Source organism: Hibiscus syriacus, unplaced genomic scaffold, assembly GCF_006381635.1.
Source record: "Hibiscus syriacus cultivar Baekdansim isolate YM2019G1 unplaced genomic scaffold, ASM638163v2 tig00116962_pilon, whole genome shotgun sequence".
NCBI lineage: Eukaryota > Viridiplantae > Streptophyta > Magnoliopsida > Malvales > Malvaceae > Hibiscus > Hibiscus syriacus.
Genome location: NW_024063488.1, coordinates 7,545,457 through 7,568,378, shown reverse-complemented (window position 1 = coordinate 7,568,378; position 22,922 = coordinate 7,545,457). Strand labels below are relative to the sequence as shown.

Sequence of the window (22,922 nt, the reverse complement as noted above, 5' to 3'; positions counted from 1 at the left end):
ATTTTATTTGAAATGTTTGAAATTAGATTAAGTTTAAAGATGATCCATCTTATCTCACTCTATTTTTTTTAAAATATATTATATATTATTCAATATATTAAAAATATCATATCAAAGTTTAAAAAATTTAAAAATCGATTTGTCCTGGTATTAAAAAGTTTAAAATATAATTAAATGGGAGTATTTGTAAATAGTTGTGATTTATTATTATTATTATTATTATTATTATTATTGATACAATAAATGTTAAAATACTAGTGGCTGAAGATTAGGTGTAGGCTTAGAACCCAAAAAGCCCTATTGGGGTATCTTTGGGCTTAGAGGAATTTTCTTACAGATGGGAAATGGTCAGAAGAATCTGATGAAAGCATGAAACGCGTAAGATTGCTTTTAAGTTTCAGACAATGGAAGTATGCTTCAAACACTCTTTAACACATCAAAAGCAAACTTTTCCTTTTTAACCTATTCATCTTCCTGTTCCGTTTTTATTTATTTCCTGCCGCTCCTGTGTCTCTCCTTCACCGCAAACCGAAGCAAACCACAGCTGGTGGTCAAGGGAATGATACAAAAGGAAAGGTCGAGGGAATGATACTCGGGCAAAGCAAAGCACAAAATTAACATTTAATAAAGCATTAGTGTGTAACCAGCACTGCTCTGGATGCTCTTTCAACAAATCTTAAACATCCACTCAGACAAAACCGATTCCTCTGTTTTCCTTCCCTGCCATCTATGGGACTCTGCCAGTCTCTCTGCTGCGGCGGCTTCACAAGATCCCAGTCTCATCAAATCCCAATCTCTTCCGATTCTGCTCCTCCCCCGTATCCACCATTGCAAACCTCAGCCTCCCGGAACCAAAATCCTTCATCTTCCCAGGCCGGGACCATTTTGCTCAAACCATATGTCGATATCACCACCCTTTATGACCTCGACAGAGAGTTGGGGAGAGGTCAGTTCGGCATCACTTACCTTTGCACCGAAAAGGCCACGACACGAAGATACGCCTGCAAGTCTATTTCCAGGCGTAAGCTAATCACTGACAAGGACGTGGAGGATGTTAGAAGAGAGATTTCGATACTACAGCATCTGACCGGGCAACCCAATATCGTGGAGTTCAAAGGTGCTTATGAAGACAGACATAATCTGCATTTGGTGATGGAGTTGTGTTCGGGTGGCGAGCTTTTTGATCGAATCATATCCAAGGGGAGTTACTCGGAACGTCAAGCGTCTTCGATTTGTAGGCAGATTGTGAATGTGGTGCATGCCTGTCATTTTATGGGGGTTATGCATAGGGACTTGAAACCTGAGAATTTCTTGATGGTTAGTAAGGATGAGAATTCTCCAATAAAGGCCACTGATTTTGGACTCTCTGTCTTCATTGAGGAAGGTTAGCTTCTCTTCTCTTTGATTTCTTTTGCTTTCAAATCCTGGATGATATCATATTCATAGCTTAATCAAAGTCCAAGAGTTTTCATATTATATTGTGATTTTTGTTTTTTAAATTTTGGTTATACCCAAGTTTTAGTTGTACATAAAATAGCTAGAATCAAATCCCATGAGAGATAGATTTCCCCCCTCCCCCCCCAATATTTCTGCATAGTAAACTAGAGGCTTAAAGCAATTGGAGCTCGAAGCGCGCTCTACACGTTATTCTTTCTAGATATAATCATGGGTCAAGCAGGCCAAGTCAATGAAGAAAGGGACCGGTCAACTAAGTCAATGATCATTTTTCAATTTTTACTTTATAACAGAGCCTAAAACAAGGCTAATTGGACGTGGTGGGTTCATGCATCAGGGTTAATTACGTCCAAAATACTATACATGTTGCTGTGACAGTGAAAGCACTCATTAAAGGAGTGGTGGACGTGGACGTTAGAGTTGGGACACACCGAAAGAGCTGCTTTTGGCTTTTAGTTAATATCAAATCAGACAATGCAATCGCAGTTGTTAGTGTCTAAAGTAGGGTTTTTAAGTAGTCGGTTAAGCTCACTGTGTAGTTTCAAATTTCTAGGTAAACTGGAGACGGTCTTTACTAGGAGGTTATTGCCATTGAACCATCAGGATTTAATCCAAAAAGTGATACAAATCTGGGTAAAGTTTAATTATGAAAATGAAACGTATGTTGGACCTGACGGCATGTGCATATATTGATCTATTTGCTCAACATTTTTCTCAATTACTTAAATTATACTTACTGTCTCAGGTAGAATGTATAGGGACCTTGTTGGAAGTGCATATTATGTTGCTCCGGAGGTTTTACAGCGGAGATATGGCAAAGAAATAGATGTGTGGAGTGCTGGAGTCATTTTGTACATTCTTCTTAGTGGAGTGCCTCCATTTTGGGGTGGTATGGAGTCCAGTTTATTTAAAACTTTTACCTGAATTTGCTTTCGGTTCTGATATCTTTTCATCTGTTAATGAATAATTCTTTTTGTTGCAGAGACTGAGAAAGAGATCTTTAAAGCAGTTTCGGAAGGTAATCTCGACTTAGAAAGCCAGCCATGGCCATCCATATCTGATGCTGCAAAGGACCTCATCAGGAAGATGCTGGCAAGGGATCCTAAGAAACGAATTACAGCTGCTCAAGCTCTAGGTAAAGAAAAAGAAAAATTGGATCGTCTGCATTGAATATCTCATTCGTTATTAATAGAAAACATGGTTGGATAATGTGTGTGCCATTAATGTTTTTGATTTTGTGTTTGAACCAGAACATCCATGGATGAAGGAGGGTGGTGATGCATCAGATAAACCTATTGATTGCGCTGTTCTTAGCAGGTTGAAGCAGTTCAGAGTAATGAACAAGCTCAAAAAACTTGCCTTGAAGGTACCATCTAATGCTTCTGTTTTTTCACTCATTTGTGTATATGATGTACATGTACGTGGTGCTGTTATTTCTTTCGTCAATTATATTAACTCATCTGAAATTTTAATCGCCGGAAGGTGATAGCAGAAAACCTATCCTCCGAAGAAGAGATCAAGGGCTTAAAACAAATGTTCAACAACATCGACACAGACGGAAGTGGTACAATAACACCTGAAGAACTAAGGGTTGGATTAGCTCGATTAGGATCTAAGCTAACCGAACCAGAAATAAAGCAGCTTATGGATGCTGTAAGACTTATTTACTTACTGTAACAAAGCTCGACAACTACCAACTTTTCTGAATGTTCAACTTCATTGTATCAGGCCGATGTGGACAAGAATGGAAGCATAGATTACATTGAATTCGTCACTGCTACGATGCATCGACATAAGCTTGAGAGGGAAGATAACATACACAAGGCTTTTCAGTTCTTTGACAAGGATAGCAGTGGGTTAGTGTATTCAAAACCACTCTTCCTACGATTCTAAATCAGAATGAAACTAGTTTTTTCTCATTCAGGTTTATCACGAGAGATGAGTTGAGGCAAGCAATGACCCAGTATGGAATGGGAGATGAGGCTACCATAGATGAAGTCATTGAGGATGTCGATACCGATAAGGTAAATCTCTTCTTGTTCATTGATGAATTTTCGTCTTCCTTTGCCGATGGTATTGGAGAAATGAGTCGTTTGATTCTGTAGGATGGGAGAATCAATTATGAGGAGTTTGTAGCCATGATGAGAAGGGGAACTCAAGACTGGGATAGTATGTGAAAGATGAGCCGAGTGAAGTGCTTACAGCTTGTGGAACTTGGGGGAATTTAGATCTTCCTGTTGGCCACTCCAACATCTGTGTTCAACACCAATTACAACATCATCTTCATCATTCCATTCCATGGAGTCTACCTTTGCTTTTGTGTATAAATAAAAATGGCATCTCGAATTTCTCAACAAAAGTGTGAAAAAATGTAAATAAAAAGAGGAAAGAGGGGTTTCCTCCCTCCTCCGTATCAACTACTCTTAATAATATGGAGAAATGTCAATATCAGAGTTGAGAGACACTGTTTTTCTTTCTCACCATGCTAAAGTTTGATTTCGTCTAGCAATAATATGTATGTAATTTCTTTATCTAATCTTAAATTCAATTCTTCTTAAGAACTATTTTTTTTCAGATTTTCAAATGAAAATAATATATTTTTTTCCTCAAAAATTAAGGGTAAAGTATATAAATGGTTCTCCGACTATATGACGTTGCTTTGTCGAGTCCTTCGATTATTAAAAATTATAAAATGATCCTTTGACTATAGGGAGTTGCTTTGTTGAGTCTCGTTGCTATTAAAAGTTACAAAATGATCACCCGACTATTAATTATGTTTCAAATTCATCTTTTTATGTTAAAAAATTGATGACAGTCTGAGTTAAATGTTAACCTGATGACTGAGATATGATAAAATATGATATCATAATCTCAAACGACTATCATATTTTAGTCGGCATGTTAATGTCCAACTCAAACGATTATTAATTTTTAACGAAAAAGGACGAGTTTGGAACAGAATGAATAGTCGGATGACAATTTATAACTTTTAATAGTCGAAAGACTCAATAAAACAATTTCCTATAATTGAAAGATCATTTTGTGAGTTTTAATAGTTGATGGATTTAAAATATGATATCTTATACTTGGAGGACCACTTGTGTACTTTACCCAAAAATTAAAATATAATTAAATTTTAAAATAACCCAGAAACTTTCACGTATTGAAACCTTTAATTGTTTCAATCATAGTCGATTAAGCTTTGAATGTGTATGAAGAAAACATAAGCTTCTCTGAACCCGGTCCTTTGTTTGGGTTGGGGCTGAGAGACAGAATGGTACCCCTCTACTCTTATTGCCCCTTTCCTTCAACCAAAGCCCTTCAAATCCCCCCCTCTTTCCTCTTCCTTGGAAACCCAAAATTTCTTCCCTTTACTTTCTCCAGAATCCTTAGACGAGCCTCCATTTCGAGTTTCAATTCCGCCGCCAAACATCAAGAACCGATTAGAACCAGCTATGCTGGCGTTCAACTTGAAGAAACCGTCGATGATACCAAGCTAGGCAAGCTTCGGCTCGATTCTTGGATCTCTTCCCGAATTCAAGGCATCAGCAGAGCTCGAGTTCAGTCCAGTATAAAATCTGGTCTTGTAACAGTCAATGGCCGCGTCGTCGACAAGGTGACTCATTTTTAACGTTTTCTGTTACATTTGGACAATTCTGAGTTTAACTTTTTAAGTTTATAATTAGGTCTCGCATAGCTTGAGAGCTGGAGATAAGGTTAATTGCGTAATTTCGGATTTGCAACCATTGAAAGCAGAACCTGAAGATATCCCATTGGATATAGTTTTCGAGGACGACCATGTTCTTGTTGTTAATAAACCTCCCCATATGGTAATTGAATTTAAGCTTTGAAAAAATTGTTATTGCAAGTCCGCTTTAGACTGTAAAATTCTGACATTTCCCAATGACACTGCTTTGTTTGGTTGAGGTCGTTCATCCAGCACCTGGCAATGCTAATGGGACATTAGTGAATGGAATTCTTCACCATTGTCGTTTACCCACAGTAGCATTGTCCGAAAAGGAAGTTCTTTCACTTTCAGACACAGAGGATGTGTCTGATGATGAAGAAGCTTTTTATAGTGGCACAAGTGCAGCAGCATCTTCTGTTCGGCCAGGGATTGTACATAGACTGGATAAAGGCACTAGTGGATTGCTTGTTGTTGCAAAGGTTAGTCTTTCTTTTCCTTTTTTTTGTTGCTCCAAGTTTAAAAAATTACTTACTTTTATTCAAGTTATGGTTGATATATGGCAGGATGAACATTCACATGCCCATTTGTCAGAACAGTTTAAGCAACATACAATACAGAGGGTGTACATTAGTCTTACTTGTGGAGTGCCTTCAGCTTCTGCCGGGCGTGTGGATGTTCCCATTGGTCGTGATTCAAATAATCGCATCCGGATGGCTGCTGTGCCAGGGTTAAGTCATCATGGACGGACCCGTCATGCTGCTAGTAGGTGATTTATAATCCTCCGTTACGTTGTTTTATCTTGATGATTCAACAAGTACTGAAGAAAGATAAGCGTGGTTCCCTTTTATCAGATATAAAGTAATTGAAGTACTCGCTGGTGGTGGTTCTGCATTGGTTCAGTGGAGATTGGAAACTGGACGTACTCATCAGGTACTGATCTGCATAGAAAGTAAAAAATTTCGAATGCTTATATCCTCTTGAACAAAAACTGATATAATTCGTTCTTCAAAGATATCAGATCAGTATACTTTTCAACTAATGTTCGTAATTTGTTTCTCTGTATGATTGTGAAATAGATTCGTGCCCATGCAAAGTACATAGGAATTCCCTTGTTGGGTGATGAGGTGTACGGAGGGACAAAGAACATGGCCTTGTCACTGCTTCGCCCAAGGACCCCTCCTAAGTATAACGATGAACTTTCACGGCTGGTTTCTAGATTGGATAGGCCGTACCTTCATGCTTTAGTCCTCGGGTTAGGGGATAAAACCTAACTTATTGTTTTGCTGCTGTTTCATAATCATCAGAAAGTAATATCTGCTTCTGCTTATTTGTTTGTAGTTTTGAACATCCACACTCAGGCGAGAAGATGCAGTTTTCATGCCCACCCCCACCGGATTTTAGGGAAATATTGAATAATCTTCAAAGATTTGGCATTGAGAAGGTAAAGTTTCTGGTTGAGAATATAGTTTATCAGGAACCATTTCTAATATATTCGACTTTACCTGCATAAAAATTCAAATGCCAGTTCCTCGTATCATTCGATCTATCTTTTCCGCATGATGTGTTGTGTGCTAACATTAGGTATGCTTAATGCAGTTGAGCTGCGAATATGATTTAAGATGGCAAAGTTTGCCTTAAATATACATTTGGTACCTGAATTAGATTCCCTCTCCCAAGTTGTTATTTTAAGAATTTTTGCTCCTAAACTGATACTTGAATTAGGCACCTTCTCTAAAGTTGGTATCTAAAAATATCTCAAGTTGGTACCCGAACTTTAATTTCATCCACTGTTTTGATACTTCTGTTAACAGTGTCAACTTTTGAAATGACAACATAAGATTGTACCAAAATAGTGGATAAAATTAAAGTTCGGGTACCAAGTTAAAAGCAAAAAAAATTTAGGTATCAACTTGAGACAATTTATAGTTTTGGAAGCTTGCCTTACGAGTATTAAATGTCTGATATGCAGCCTATTTCTGAGGAATAATCAGATTTACTTTGCAACCGGTACTTGCTCTGTAATCCATCATCGAGGCTACATTCTTTTTTTGTACAGGACGAGCCTACAAAACGTTGAAGTTGCACCAGGAGGAATTGCATTTGTTGAATATTGAATGGCTCATAAGTCTTCTTCACCTGTAATTTATCTAATAGTAGGTAAAGTTTAGTTTATCTTCTGTTTTATGAACTATGTACCACATCAGTGTGTTAACAACAAAATAGCATAGAACTTTAATACGTACTTTTGATTAAAACCATCGGACTCACAATAGCTCCAAGGCACTTCTATTTATTATTATTTAACTACTTTACAATCGGCTGTTAATGGGACCTATGAACCACATTCTCTCAACCCAATAGCTTCCACCGGAAAACATGAGAACAATTACTTCCCAACCCAAGAATTAGGTCAAGAGATACAATGCCCCGTCAAAAAGAGAATAATGGACCCGAGTCTGAAGGGCTTGCTTCAATTACACTTCCTCGGCACTGCAAGGTTATATAACATGTACTGATGTACCTTGTCATCCTGTCAAGAAAAAGCAGGCACGGAATCAATTGAACTGGCATACTTCTTATTTACTTGGTTCTCAGCCAAAATGTCTTCGAAGATAAATAAGAACAACCCTTAAAGCCCAGCTTATTACCAAAAAACAACCAAGCGAAACCTACTATGTTTCAGAATGTTGTATTATTGCATGCCATAATATCATTTAAATCTACACCCACCAACCACCAACTCACCTTGACCCTCAGCATATGCAAGGTATTAATACCCAAGCATGTTCCGTATCATTGAAAAAGCTATCTAACTAGTTCAGATATAAATTTCTCTAAATAATGTTTGAATTCTGAGAATGGTCCTTGACCCTTAACTTATACAGGTTACTAGTGCCCAAAAATGTAAGTTCATAAACTTTTCTATAGGAAAAAATAGTTCATGCTGTACACTTATAAGGCCACCGTGTCCATCTAATAAGCTCAATAAAGAGCTGGTTCCAGTCCCACTAAAGCAGAACTAAGTGTATCATATACAGGTGCTACCTCTATACAGCAGCTTAAACCTTGTATTCTTCAACATGAATCCACTTTTTTGAGGACCATTTGTTCCCGGAAATAACAGGGCACCCACCTGGCATCAGCCACAAGAAACACAGATAAACTCATTTATTTTTTTAGCAATAGATAACTAAAAGTTGCTATAAGATAAAATGAAAAATACTTTTTTGAACACGTGTCAGACATTAATGGTAACAAATCGTTTTTTTCCTATGGGAATGCAAAACTGCTTAATTATTCTTGAACCACAATCAAAGATAAAAGCCAAAAAAAAAGGTATGGAAAAGGATTGTAGCAGACCATGCAAACTTGAAGGATCTAGTGTGGCATCAGGCCTCATGCTCCAGAACAGCAATGCATCTACCATCTTTGGCTTCACAGCTAGACCCTGTTTACCACAATCAGACAATTCATTCCACCAAGGCACAGCACTAACATTTCCCTTGGCAGCTGGAAATATTGTCTCACCTCCTTCTTCAACATCTGACCTGCATAAGCAGCGGGAAGTAAGGTAAGAGATACCAAATCCTATTATTTTTCAAATATAGAAAGGTGAAATGAGGAAAGTGGTTCTGTGAAACTTTATTGGCAGTGGAATGCATCATAGACATGTACAGATAAAATTATAAAACTTACAAATACATAAGCACAGTAGCCATTCGCTGGCCTCCATTTTTAGTGTTGAACTCATCAAGGAAGTAATCGAAGTGTGCATCATATTTCTGTCCAGCTTCATAGTAAAGAACCTGAAGGCCTTCTCCATGCTCTGCGTATTACAAAGATAGCTTTAGGACATATCAGTGAAAAAAACAATAAACCACAAAAAAAGGATAGCAATCCACTTAACTGCAAAAAGAAAGAAATACAAACAAAATTAGGACACATGTAACCTGGACATCGTTAGCTGTAATAATATGCTATAGAAAAACAGGTACTAATATTGCATTAGCACATGATCACCACTCAAGTTTAAATTAGACTCATAATTTTTGCACAAAAAAGGTTTAGTTGCTGATTTCAGAGTAAACTACTTACAAACGGTTTCACTATATTTAGAATCTCATACCTACAGGAATGAAGGTGAAGACACCAGATTTTGTCCTGCCAACCGAGGAGTCTTCATGTTACCAACAAAGAAGAGTTGGATTAGGACTCAAATACTAATCTAAAATAGAGTTGGATTAAGACTCAAATACTAGTCTAAAATAGGTTTTTTAGTACTATAAATAAGCCTTGTAATTACCACACCAGGGGGACACGATTATCATACGGGATTATGCACACACAAAAATACCCAAAGCAAATATGCAATAAGCCCCAAAGATTCGCTTGTAATTTTCAACAGAGAAATAAAAGAGGTATTTTTACCTATATTGCTTCGATTCTCGCTTGCATGTTGCTTGTTTCACTTCTTCTTTTCCGTTTTTACTTTGAAAGGGCTGATAAACACAAGGGAACCGAGATCTTTTCTCTTAGATCTACGCTTCCCCGAGGCTTATTTTGAAAAATCGGTTTGATTTTCGGTTAAAAGAGTGAAAGAGCTTTTTAAAAATCTATATTAGTCTCTTTATTTATCATATAGATATTTTTATTATTCATGTTATTATTATACGTATATATATATTTTTTAAATTATTTTCATTTGCTTTTTTAATATATTTTATTATATATATATATATATATATATATTTCTTTAATATTTTACTTATAAGTCTATTATTACTATATATATTGTAATTATCTTTATCTAGTTATATATATTTTTTATACTTTTAATAGTTTATTTATATACCTATTATTAATATATATATATTCTTAATTATTTTTATTTGATTATTTCTTTATTTACGTAATATATCTTATAACTATATATATATATATTATTTATTATTATTTTCATTTTTTATTCATTATTATATATATTTTTAAAATCTTGTGTCTTTATCATTATTATTATTAAACATTATATTATATACTACTAACTTAGAGGGCCCATTTTTTTTATTTCTAACTAAAGTCTCTCCCACTTTCCTCTTTTTGTCTTATTTCTGACTAAAGCCCCCCACTTTCGGTGAAGTGGGAGGGTAGCTTTTCTATTTTTAAATATTTGTTGTATATATATATAGCTTATTTCTTTTATTAATACTTTGATGTATATATATATGTATTTTTTTTCCTTTTTCAAATATTACTATATATAATTATTACTTTAATATTTTTTTCCTTATCTTATTTATTTATTTTATTTATTTTATTTTTCCCTTTTATTTTATTCTCTTTATCTTATTTGTTTTCTTTACCTTGTTTATCTAACACATTTCTCGATTTTTTAAGGATATTTTCAAATCAATCTAAGGTAAGTAATCAGGATCAAATTTTACCTTTTTATTTAAAATTACAATTTTCTTAATTTAAGACAACTGAAAATTATGTGGTACCGAAAGGGCGGTTCAATGGTGTTAATCCTTCCTTGACCGTAACCAACTCCTGAACTCGACACATTTCTGGTACAACTCAGATCAGGTAAAATGGTGTCCGACCCACCTAAATTCGTTTTAAAGTGGTCGGTGGCGACTCCAATCCACATTTTCCTAAGTCGAAGCCCAATTCCGGGGCCCAACCGAAAGACGGTTGCGACAGCTTGACGACTCCACTGGGGACATGTAAGCGAGTCATGCTAAGGTAATTTCTAGTTGTCTTTTTAATGAAAAGGGTAAGTTTAAATTTTAAGGTAACATTTCGATCCTTATTGCTTACTTTTGATTATATTTTTCTGAGTAAATAGTTGACTGATCGTTTTCTAATGATTTCAGCTTCCCGAACTTTTTTCATCTAAAGGCTCTATACCCGAGCTCCGAACCCGTTTTAAGTGGGGGTGAAAGCGACACATTCGTGTGAATTTATTCACCGCATATGCCTAGCAAGTAGCCTTCGGGATTCATATACCTTATGTCTTCGTGTGAATTTATTCTCCGCATAGACATAAGGGAATGTGTCCTCTCGAGTTTAACTTAGTCCACACAAGCCTGTGATGGGTTTAGGACTGAGGGTTTGGTAAGCCCAAGGGGGCGCCAGCAAGGAGAACTCGGGTACTATTTTTAGAACCTAAACCGGGAGACTTTGAAGAAATAGAGCCTACCCCAAAACTACATTCCAAAACCTAGGACATTTCTTTCCTAACCATGTTTTTTTTCCTTATGTTTTTTTTCTTGCCATTTTTTATTCATTTCTATTTGTTTTTATTTTACTAACTGTTTGCCTTTGTATATGTTTTTAGTATTTGCATCATAACAAGAGGTCATTGATCCCTAAAAGGTGTTTGTTACACATAATAATCTGAATTAAGGGATAAATGTGTTGTAATACAAGAGATTAAAAACCCCGAGGTACGACTATGGTCCGAGAAGACTCAGAAGGAAAAGGGAGACAACCTTCAATGAAGCTATGTGTCATAACTGGTTAGCTACGCCTCTATTAGCCTAAAACAGAACGACGTGCAAGAGCTTCGAGACATCTGGGGCAGTTGGAAGAATGATCAGAAACAGAAGTTTAACCAACAGTATGGTGACATTGCACTTTTGCTTCATGTTAAGACCGACGAGCCCTTAATCAGAGCACTGGTTTAATTCTAGAACCCGTGATACAGTTGCTTCACCTTTAACCGGGAGGACATGGTGCCCACCATCGAAGAGTATACTACACTATTGCACTGCGAAAGCATTAGACTAGAGAGGGCATATATCAAACACATCAAGAGTCAGTCTTTCAAGAACGGACTGGCCAAGATTGCAGGAGTTGATGAAAAGTGGGTGAATGATTGACTCTGACACAAAGGTAGCGGGGAAGGAATCGAATGGATCCACATAAAACAACTAATGAAGAACCACCCTGATGAATGGAAGACCATAGATCTTTTTGCATTGGGTCTGTGCGGTTTGATTATCTTTCCGAAGACCTTGGGGTGCATCGACGCAGCCATGGTGGAACTATTTGAACAACTTCCAAGGCGAGTCAACCCAGCACCAACCATCTTAGCCGAGACCTTTCATTCTCTTAATCATTACAGAAGAACTGGTGGAGGAAAGTTCATTGGGTGTGTTCAGCTCCTTCAAGTCTGGATTCACAGCCACTTCTGAAAGACTAACGGGGTTGCTTACCGTCGATTTAACACCACCTATTCACCTTTGGGAGAGTTCATCACTATGAAATGGCATGAAGGTGCTACAAAGGAAAAATGGATGAAGGTCTTCACGCATCTTCAAGACCGAGATATTACCTGGAGAGCCCCCTGGTTGTTCCTCAGTGATGTTCTTTTCAAGTGTGGGAATTATGACACTATGACCCTATTTGGACTTTGGGGTACAGTTAGGTATGCTCCGTTGTTGGCATTTAGACAGTATGGGGCACGTCAGTTTGTCCCAACAACATATGGATTATCTACATTAGAGTTTATGTATCACGATGACAGTTATAAGAAGATGATCAAAGAAGCAGCCAAGTCATGGAAGAAAGTATCCCGGATGGATGTCGTGGCTGCTAGAGATATCTTACTCTGGATTATATGGAGTGGCGAAGATTGAGAAAGAATGATAGCATCCCGATGCCAGACTATGAAGACATCCAGACCATGGAGGAACATCTCAGGCCTGTCCCTTTTGAACTTGAGATAGTCAAGGCAGAGTTTGAAGCTGTGAATAATGAGCTGAAACAGAGAGTTAAGGAACTTGAAGCTGAACGTTATCAATGAAAACTAGGTGTCGATTCTCAGAAAGATAGAGCAGACAAACTGGAAAGAGAACAGAAAAGAGTCCGTTTTGAGCTCGAGGATTTTAGAAAAGGGTATCAGGATAAAGTCAAGGATAACTCCAAGTTGAAAGTAACCTCAGAATACTAGAAAGACGAAGTTCATAGCCTGAAAAGAAAGTTTGAGGGGTCTGATGAAAGAGCTTGGAAAGAACAGTTGAAAACTGCTCAGAGGCACTTAGCAGACAGTCAGTATCAAAACCAATGCTTGAGAATCTAGATGGCTGACCTAGAAAAACAACATGAGAGAGATGATAAAACAATAGCCGAGTTAGAGGCTATCGTATATGGATTCAAGAAGCAAGCAGTCGAACTTCAGATAGTGCCCTTTGACGGAGGTCTGTAGTGGTGTTTCCGTTGGGAGCAAGCACAATAAAGAGTAAAGGCTAGAGACGCAATCATCCGAGATTTCCTAGATCAAGTATCGAAGGCAGTCCGTCATCTTCACGGCCTGGCAAGGGAAGTCAGAGTCGTTCGACAAGGCATTCAACCAGTGACAGATGAAGGCAAACGACTTGTCAACCTACTAGAAGTTGTTCGGGGTCTAGAGGATTTAGTCCAAACATACCTTTGATTGTTTTTATGTCTCTTACAAGATAAAACATTTTTGTCTGAATAAAGGAATATTTATAGTAATGGACACTTTTCTGGATCAATGCCTCTAAATTACATACACCATGCATTACATACTTTGCATTTTTATTTTCATATTTTCCATATTTTTACATTTGTATTAACTAACAAAATATGTCTTCGAAAGGGAAAGAGCAAATACCAAGTTTACCACCGCAAGCATTAAATACGCATCATCCGCACAATACTCGAGCAAAGAAAAGACAAATGGAGACCAGAATGGAGATCATGCAAACATTGGGATAATGTGCCAAAACTAGAAGAGGGTTTGGGAAATTTCTGCAAGGAATGATTAATCTAGTCCTTCCTATTTCAAAGCTAGATTAGTTTGGGCTCGGTTTTCAGCCCAGTTACCATGAAAAGAGAAAGTAAGTTCAGAAGAACCGAGAGAGAAGACTAGCTAGGTTGACTGGAAGTGAACTTCAATGGGAACCCATGACATTCCCGCCTCTTTGCCACACATTCAAGTCAGGTGGTTATGCATTTGAGACCACCTTGTCAGATGTAGAAACGGCTTTGGAAGATCTGAGCATCAATGCCATAACCACTGGAAATGCTGATGACACAGTTAGATCGGGGATATGCCCTCTGCCACCTGGGTTCGTGCCTAGAAGTTGGTCGGTCGAAGAACTACATGTGGTTTTCAAGAGTCTTTCAGAGTAATATTCGAACCATCCCTATTTGCCAATACCCGGGGCAATAGGTGATCTTTTGTAAGAGTGAATAAACATTATGTTTAAGTTTAATAAAAGATGCATTTTTCCCTCTTTCCTCTTCCCATGGCAAACAAATTTTCCTTTATTTCTTTTTTTTTGAGTTCATCGTCTATCTTCTTCATTTCGATACTTTATTTCCACTTTCTCTTGAATTTAATTCTTGACTATTTCGTGTGGGGTATTTTCCTCTCACGCATGCACATTTTTCCTTCTTTCATATCCCCAGATAACAATAATGTAGGCACTAATGATCCTGATCCGGAGGTGGATTTTGAATCGGCCATTTGTCTCGGGGAATTTGATGAATGCGACATTGAAGAGGAATGCAATTTGCCTACCGAATTGTCGAGAATGGTAGAAAGAGAAGATAAACAAATACTGCCCCATAAAGAGACAATCGAAATCTTGAATTTGGGTACTGAGGAAGATCGAAAGGAGGTTAAAATCGGCACAACTCTTTCGACTGAAGAAAGACAAAACCTGATAGATTTACTTCATGAGTACAGAGAGGTGTTCGCCTGGTTGTATCAAGATATGCCAGGATTAGACACAGATATGGTAGTCCACAAACTGCCAATCAAACCAGAATGCAAACCAGTGCAGCAGAAACTGAGAATGATGCCACCAGAAATGCTCCTTAAGATCAAGGAAGAAGTCAAGAAACAATTTGATGCCGGTTTTCTTCAAGTGGCCAAATATCCGAAGTGGGTGGCCAACATAGTGCCTGTGCCGAAGAAGGACGGGAAAGTACGCATGCGTGTCGGTTATCGGGACCTTAACAAGGCAAGTCCCAAAGACAACTTTCCTCTGCCACACATAGACACTCTGGTGGATAATACAGCCGAGAACAATTACTTGTCATTCATGGATCGATTTTCGGGATACAATCAGATCAAGATGCACCCTGAAGACATGGAGAAGACCACATTCATCACAATATGGGGAACTTTCTATTACAAAGTGATGCTTTTCGGATTAAAGAATGATGGGGCAACACATTAGAGAGCTATGGTGACCCTGTTCCATAACATGATGCACAAAGAAATTGAGGTTTACATCGACGACTTGATTGTCAAGGTACAAACCGAAAACGAACATGTTAAGCATTTGAGAAAGCTCTTCCAGAGATTGAGGAAGTTCCAGCTACGACTGAACCCTAGTAAGTGTACCTTCGGGGTGATATCCAGGAAATTTTTAGGCTTCGTGGTCAGCAGAAAAGACATTGAGGTTGATACTGACAAAGTTAAGGCTATCCAGAATCTACCTCCACCTCGAACACAAAAAGAGGTCCAAGGTTTTCTGGGCAGATTGAATTACATAGCTCGATTCATATCTCAGTTAACCGATAAGTGTGATCCAATCTTTCGCCTTCTCCGAAAGAATAGCCCTGGATCATGGGATGAAAATTGTCAGGTTGCGTTCGAGAAAGTGAAAGAGTATATGTCTAATACTCCTATCTTAATGTCCCCCATCCCAGGCAAACCTCTGTTCTTGTATTTATCCATATACGGGAGCTCAATGGGGTGTGTCCTGGGTCAACATGACGAATCTGGAAGAAAGGAAAGAGCCATATATTATATGAGAAAAAAGTTCATCGATTGCGAGGTCAGATAACCTCTTATCGAGAAGGTTTGTTGTGCTTTAGTATGGGCTACAAAAAGACTCCGACAATACATGTTGTATCGCACCACTTGGTTGATTTCCAAGCTAGATCCACTAAAATACATGATGGGTGTACCCGCTCTATCTGGAAGGTTAGCTCGATGGCAGATGCTATTGTCTGAATTCGACATCGAATACGTGAATCAGAAAGCAATCAAAAGAAGTGCCATATCAGATTTCTTGGCAAATAGAACCGATGAGAGTTATGAGCCCTTAAATTTTGATTTCCCGGACGAAGACTTGATGGCTTTATCCTTAGAAGAAGCAAATACTTCAACAGATAGTTCTTGGAGAATATATTTTGATGGGGCATCAAATGCACTATGACATGACATCGGGGCAATACTGATCTCTCCAGATTGGAGTCACTACCCATTTACCAGTAGACTGAACTTCGATTGCACCAACAACATGGCGGAGTATGAAGCCTGTGTCTTGGGAATTCAAGCTGCACTTGGGCAAAATGTAAAGACCTTGCGGATATATGGAGATTCAGTATTATTAATCTATCAGCTCCGTGGAGAATGGGAAACCAAATATACAAAACTGATGGAATACCGGAAGTTAATACTGGATCTGCTCGAGGAATTCAATGAAGTCACCTTCCACTATGTGCCAAGAGAAGAAAATCAAATGGCTGACGCTTTGGCTACCTTGGCAGCCGCATTCAAAGTTGGCGGAAAGTCTGAAATGATGCCAATTGACATGCAGGTGTATGAGTACCCGACTCGTTGCTACCAGATTGAAGAAGTAAAGGACACTAAGCCTTAGTACTACAACATTTTGCAGTATATCAAACATCGAAGTTATCCAGAAGAAGCCACTGAAACCGATAAAAGAACCATCAGAAGGATGACAGCTGGATATGTCCTTGACAGGGAAGTCTTATACAAGAAAAGCCATAATCAAGTTCTGTTAAGGTGCGTCGATGCTGAAAAGGCAAAGATGATAATGGAAGAAGTACATGACGGAGTTTGTGGAGCACATGCAAATGAACATATGATGTCGAGACAAATAATGAGATGCGGATATTTCTGGTTCACACTAGAAAGTGATTGCATCAACTATGCTAGAAAATGTCATAAATGTCAGATTTACGGCGATAAAATAAATGTTCCACCTCATCCGCTTCATGTCATGACGTCACAATGGCCTTTTTCTATGTGGAGCATGGATGTAATTGGGCAAATCCATCCGAAGGCTTCGAATGGTCATCATTTCATCCTTGTAGCTATCGATTATTTCACTAAGTGGGTAGAGGTTGCTTCCTGTGTCAGTGTCACTCAATCTGTTATCTGTAAGTTTTTGAAGAAAGAGATCATATGTCGATATGGTTTACCTGAAAGAATCATTACTGATAATGCTACAAACTTGAACAATAAAATGATGAAGGTTGCTTGTGAGCAATTCAACATAAATCATCACAATTCTACTACTTACAGACCAAAGATGAACGGCGCAGTAGAAGCATCAAACAAAAACATTAAAAAGATAGTGGAGAAAACAACCGCGACCTACAAGGACTGGCATGAGAAGTTGCCTTTCGCTTTGTTCACTTACCAAACCTCAGTACGAACTTCGACTGGGGCAACTCCATTTCATTAGCTTATGGAATGGAAGCAGTACTGCCCATTGAAGTAGAAATTCCGTCATTACGGGTCTTGACAGAAGTTAAATTGGATGACGCAGAATGGGTGCAATCCAGATACGATCAGCTTAATCTGATAGATGAAAAGAGACTGAAAGCCATTCACCATGGTCAAATTTATCAGAAACGAGTGATTCGAGCACATGACAAGAAGGTACGCCCGAGAATATTCTGTGAAGGAGATCTTGTGCTAAAAAGAATTTTGCCAGTTCAGAAAGATTTCCGAGGAAAATGGACACCAAATTGAGAGGGACCTTATGTCGTGAAAAAAGCCTTATCTGGAGGAGCCCTTGTCCTGGCTGAAATGGACGGGCCCGAACTGCCACATCCCATCAATTCGGATGAAATCAAGAAGTACTTCGCTTAGGATGAAAACCCGAAAGGGCGTCCTAAGTCGGAGAAAGAAAAAAGAAAAAAAGAACAAAAAGTGAAAAACGTTTAGGGTGAAAACCCGAAAGGGCGCCCTAAATTGAAAAAAAAATGAAAAAGATAACAAAAGTAAAAGAACAAAAAATAAGGTGGGTTCAAGATGAAAACCCGCAAAGGGCGTCTTGCAACCAAGGATGAGTCCAAGTTGAAAACCCGAAAGGGCGATTTGGACAATTCAAGAGATCCAGACAGTTGAAACTCCCCGACATCTGAATTTTCCACCGACTCAACGAGTCGGAGAAAGATTGTACTCTCCTGAATGTTGTCGCATTCTCAAAGATCATTTGGCAAATGCTATATTCAAGGTCACCTAAAGGCTTTTCAGCTCAGAAGTGCCCACATTATTGAAATCTAAGACATTCATTTACACCTCATCATGTCTTCATCTTCTAGAATGTTTGTCATGTATTATTTGTTCATTTTTCATCATGAATAAAAGAAAATCTTTTTCCTCTACACCAATTCCTTTTGAGCATCTTGGATTGAGCTTAAACTTAATGATTTATTTACTTATGCAAAAGATATTTGCATATTACTGTACAAAGATTCATTGAAAAGTACAGGTACTCGGAAGCCGATCGAGACTCATGCATATACTTGAGATGGTCGAGAAGCATTTCCCAGATCAAGGATATAAAAAAAACAAATATCAGATTTGAACATTAAAGAATTCAAGACCAGGGATCGAAACTTCAAGATTCCAAAATCAAGATTTCAGACAAGCAACCGGAGTTCGAGTTTTCTCTCCAGATCCCCAAAAAGACATATATGCATAACTTTTTCAGATTTTTGCTAGAGTCAATTTCAACTTCGTGGCGAAGGATATTGAACTCAAAGCGACACAATTTGCTCGAGAGTATATTTCAACTTCACGACGAAGGATATCTAGCTCGAAGCCGAATTTCACAATAAAGAGGTCATCCACGGTTTTAACTTCACAACGAAAGGACGACTGGTTGTCAACAAACAATTTTCCAATTTCAGAGTCAATTTCAACTTCACAGCGAATGATATTGGAATCGAGACAACACAAGTTCAACTTCACAACGAAGGGACGACTGGTTGTCAACAAACAATCTCCCAATTTCAGAGCCAATGGCGAAGGATATTGGACTCGAGACGACACAAGTTCAACTTCACAACGAAGGGACGACTGGTTGTCAACAAATAATTTTCTAATTTCAGGGTCAATTTCAACTTCACATCGAAGGATATTGAACTCGAGACAACATAAGTTGAACTTCACAACTAAGGGACGGCTGGTTGTCAACAAACAATTTCCCAATTTCAGAGCCAATTTCAACTTCACATCGAAGGATATTGAACTCGAGACGACACAAGTTCAACTTCACAACGAAGGGACGGCTGGTTGTCAACAAATAATTTTCCAATTTTTCAACTTCACATCGAAGGATATTAGACTCAAGACAGCACAAGCTCAACTTCACAGCGAAGGGGCGGTTGGCTGTCAACAAACAATTTTCCATTTCTAGAGCCAATTTCAACTTCACGGCGGAGGATATTGGACTCGGAACAATACAACCTACTTGGATTTCAACTTCACGATGAAGGATATCCAATTCTCATGCTCAACTTCACGACGAAGGGGCCATATACATATACAACTTCACAACGAAGGGTATCATACCCCAACGGATTGACTCAACTTCACGATGAAGGGGTCATCTGTAACATCACAACACCAAAGTCTTCAGGTCAAGTTCCACCTTCACGACGAAGTATCTTGAGCCAGAAGACGATTCAGAGGCCACTTATCAAAAGCTTTGAGCTCATTTTCAACTTCATGACGAAGGATTTCGTGCTCAAAATTTTCCAATTTTGACTCAACCTCACAATGATTTCAACTCTACGACAGAGGATATTCGATATGGACAAAATTTGTGTCTTGTAATCTTTGCTCCATTTTCGTTACACGATAATGAGCAAAGAGGGGCAGCTGAAGACACCAGATTTTGTCCTGCCAACCGAGGAGTCTTCATGTAACCAACAAAGAATAGTTGGATTATGACTCAAATACTAATCTAAAATAGAGTTGGATTAGGACTCAAATACTAGTCTAAAATAGGTTTTTTTAGTACTATAAATAAGCCTTGTAATTACCACACCAGGGGGACACAATTATCATACGGGATTACGCACACACAAAAATACCCAAAGCAAATATGCAATAAGCCCCAAAGATTCGCTTGTAATTTTCAACAGAGAAATAAAAGAGGTATTTTTACCTATATTGCTTCGATTCTCGCTTGCATGCGGCTTGTTTCACTTCTTCTTTTTCGTTTTTACTTTGAAAGGGTCGATGAACACAAGGGAACCGAGATCTTTTCTCTTAGATCTACGCTTCCCCGAGGCTTATTTTGAAAAACCGGTTTGATTTTCGGTTAAAGGAGGGGAAGAACTTTTTAAAAAACTATATTAGTCCCTTTATTTATTATATGGATATTTTATTCATTTATTTTTATTATTCGTGTTATTATTATACGTATATATATATTTTAAATTATTTTCATTTGATTTTTTTACTATATTTTATTATTATATATATATATATTTCTTTAATATTTTACTTATAAGTCTATTATTACTATATATATTGTATTTATCTTTATCTAGTTATATATATATATTTTTATACTTTTAATAGTTTATTTATATACCTATTATTAATATATATATATTCTTAATTATTTTTATTTGATTATTTCTTTATTTAAGTAATATATCTTATAACTTTATATATATATATATATATATATATATATATTATTTTTTATTATTTTCGCTTTTTATTCATTATTATATTTTAAAAAAAAAATCTTGTGTCTTTATCATTATTATTATTAAACATTATATTATATACTATTAACTTAGAGTGCCCATTTTTTTTGTTTTATTTCTAACTAAAATCTCTCTCACTTTCCTCTTTTTGTCTTATTTCTCACTAAAACCCCCCACTTTCGATGAAGTGAGAGGGTAACTTTTCTATTTTTAAATATTTGTTGTATATATATATATATTATTTATTTTATTAATACTTTGATGTATATATATATATATATATATTTTTCAAATATTACTATATATAATTATTACTTTACTATTTTTTTCCTTTTATTTTATTCTATTTATCTTATTTATTTTTTTTATCTTGTTTATCTAACACATTTCTCGATTTTTTAAGGATATTTTCAAATCAATCTTAGGTGAGTAATCAGAATCAAATTTTACCTTTTTATTTAAAATTACAATTTCTTAATTTAAGACAACTGAAAATTATGTGGTACCGAAAGGGCGGTTCAAGGGTGCTAATCCTTCTTTGACCGTAACCGACTCCCAAACTCGATACGTTTTTGGTACAACACAGATCAGGTAAAATGGTGTCCGACCTACCTAAATTCGTTTTAAAGTGGTCGGTGGCGACTCCAATCCATATTTTCTTAAGTCGAAGCTCAATTACGGGACCCAACCGAAAGACGGTTGCGACAGAAGGTATAATCAGCTATCCTTTTTTCTATGTCCATGATGATTTTATCTTTCCCTCTTCTCAGAAACATACCCGAACTTGTACGCACCCTGTGAACAATACAAGTCAACGTAAGATTAGGTTCATAGTTTAACACATAACTGACTTCCAACAAAAGGCCTCCTCAAATCTTAAATAAGATATAGAATTATAACTTTCAAATTCAAAATAAAGCATAAACATGAGAAAAAAAATTCAATACCTTAAATTAAACCCCCGGGGGGGGACAAAATTAATGTCATATCTTAGCATCTATAACTACAAGAAGAGGTTGGGATTGGAAACAAACCTGCTATCTTTACTTTTCCCTGTTTTGCTATCAACAACAGTGGACTTTGCCATGTGAGGTTTAGCGAGATTTATTAGGTAATCACATTCTTCCTTGGACTGTTGATATGAGAACAGGTAAAAATCAAAACAACCAAAGTAAAAAAACAATAGAAAATAATTTTATTATCACATTCATGATTATTTATTCCTAACAAAGAGAAAGACCTCAATTCCAACATACATGTATGCTATATCGATTCAGTAATAAGAAAAGGATTCAATAAAATTCCCTTCATGTATGTTATTTGACTCATCGAATACATTGTACTTCCAAGGGGCATCTAATACTCTTCCTAATTCACATTAATGACAGAATTTTCTAACCCGGTCTTAATACAATCAACGAGATCAGATTGGCAATTTCAAATTAATTTATACTAATCAAAAGATCTCAAGGACGAAAGAAACCTTGATACATTTCTGTAATAAATATAGATTACAAAAACAAGGATAAGCATAGACTAGAAACTAACCAAGAAGTTATGATAAATGAAAGCTCTAGGTTCCCAAGAAAGGATTTCAGTCCACTGCTGCCCTCTTTTCCCCAGGCCTTTTCCTCTGCATCAAAATCAAATAAACGAAAACAATCAGAAAACACATCGCTGTTCATCAAAAAAGATCAATGCTTAGAAATCAAACGACCAAGACACAATTACCTTTCAGAAGCCATGCGTCTATAAGAAGTAAGATCAGTGGGCGGAGAATCATCGCTGTTTATCGGAAGAGAGAAAATCCCTAGTCCTAAAAGCATCAATAAAACTACCGTTAACATAAACAGCATGGATAATACAAGCGTTACTGTCGACAGCTTCTTAGCCTGCAACCGAGAATGTCTCAATTTCAGCATTCTTGAATTTAAGAAGAAACGAGAGAATTCAGCTCAAAACCCAGGGATCGGTAGAAGAAAATCACCCCTGATTCTGGGTAAAACTAAGATTAAAAGAATTAGAGAAT

At 37.1% G+C, this 22,922-nt stretch overlaps 3 protein-coding genes across 4 annotated transcripts; 2 read left to right on the top strand and 1 right to left on the bottom strand.

The window, feature by feature from the left end:
• Positions 1 to 437: 437 nt before the first annotated feature.
• Positions 438 to 8,895, top strand: LOC120190590 (calcium-dependent protein kinase 29-like). Its single transcript, XM_039193636.1, has 9 exons — positions 438 to 1,384; positions 2,201 to 2,344; positions 2,438 to 2,590; positions 2,706 to 2,821; positions 2,938 to 3,108; positions 3,184 to 3,311; positions 3,380 to 3,479; positions 3,561 to 3,710; positions 8,883 to 8,895. The coding sequence occupies exons 1-8, from the start codon at positions 730 to 732 to the stop codon at positions 3,630 to 3,632; spliced, it is 1,539 nt and encodes a 512-aa protein (XP_039049567.1). The 5' UTR covers positions 438 to 729; the 3' UTR covers positions 3,633 to 3,710; positions 8,883 to 8,895.
• On the top strand, positions 4,663 to 7,263 carry LOC120190591 (RNA pseudouridine synthase 2, chloroplastic-like). 2 transcript variants are annotated; one of them, XM_039193637.1, is made up of 8 exons: positions 4,663 to 5,071; positions 5,142 to 5,285; positions 5,383 to 5,622; positions 5,707 to 5,909; positions 5,995 to 6,073; positions 6,220 to 6,395; positions 6,482 to 6,584; positions 7,200 to 7,263. In XM_039193637.1, the coding sequence occupies exons 1-8, from the start codon at positions 4,730 to 4,732 to the stop codon at positions 7,218 to 7,220; spliced, it is 1,308 nt and encodes a 435-aa protein (XP_039049568.1). In that variant the 5' UTR covers positions 4,663 to 4,729; the 3' UTR covers positions 7,221 to 7,263. The 2 variants fall into 2 exon arrangements, with proteins under 2 accessions (XP_039049568.1, XP_039049569.1); XM_039193638.1 differs by having other exon boundaries at positions 4,664 to 5,071; positions 7,113 to 7,252.
• Positions 7,489 to 22,815, bottom strand: LOC120190570 (probable prolyl 4-hydroxylase 3). The gene is made up of 9 exons (XM_039193623.1): positions 22,625 to 22,815; positions 22,442 to 22,526; positions 21,928 to 22,025; positions 21,672 to 21,688; positions 9,270 to 9,320; positions 8,840 to 8,969; positions 8,504 to 8,691; positions 8,189 to 8,276; positions 7,489 to 7,673 (listed from the first exon to the last, which is right to left on the bottom strand). The coding sequence occupies exons 1-8, from the start codon at positions 22,813 to 22,815 to the stop codon at positions 8,203 to 8,205; spliced, it is 834 nt and encodes a 277-aa protein (XP_039049554.1). The 3' UTR covers positions 7,489 to 7,673; positions 8,189 to 8,202.
• Positions 22,816 to 22,922: the final 107 nt, after the last annotated feature.

Bases quoted from the DNA above. Each gene is read 5' to 3' on its own strand.
- LOC120190570 (XM_039193623.1), bottom strand. From the start codon at position 22,815: ATGCTGAAATTGAGACATTCTCGGTTGCAGGCTAAGAAGCTGTCGACA. The intron at 22,527-22,624 runs GTAATTGTGTCT...ATTTTGATGCAG, and splicing joins AGACGCATGGCTTCTGAAAG to AGGAAAAGGCCTGGGGAAAA. The intron at 22,026-22,441 runs GTTAGTTTCTAG...TCATATCAACAG, and splicing joins TCATTTATCATAACTTCTTG to TCCAAGGAAGAATGTGATTA.
- LOC120190591 (XM_039193637.1), top strand. From the start codon at position 4,730: ATGGTACCCCTCTACTCTTATTGCCCCTTTCCTTCAACCAAAGCCCTT. The intron at 5,072-5,141 runs GTGACTCATTTT...GTTTATAATTAG, and splicing joins ATGGCCGCGTCGTCGACAAG to GTCTCGCATAGCTTGAGAGC. The intron at 6,074-6,219 runs GTACTGATCTGC...ATTGTGAAATAG, and splicing joins AAACTGGACGTACTCATCAG to ATTCGTGCCCATGCAAAGTA.
- LOC120190590 (XM_039193636.1), top strand. From the start codon at position 730: ATGGGACTCTGCCAGTCTCTCTGCTGCGGCGGCTTCACAAGATCCCAG. The intron at 1,385-2,200 runs GTTAGCTTCTCT...TTACTGTCTCAG, and splicing joins CTCTGTCTTCATTGAGGAAG to GTAGAATGTATAGGGACCTT. The intron at 2,822-2,937 runs GTACCATCTAAT...AATCGCCGGAAG, and splicing joins TCAAAAAACTTGCCTTGAAG to GTGATAGCAGAAAACCTATC.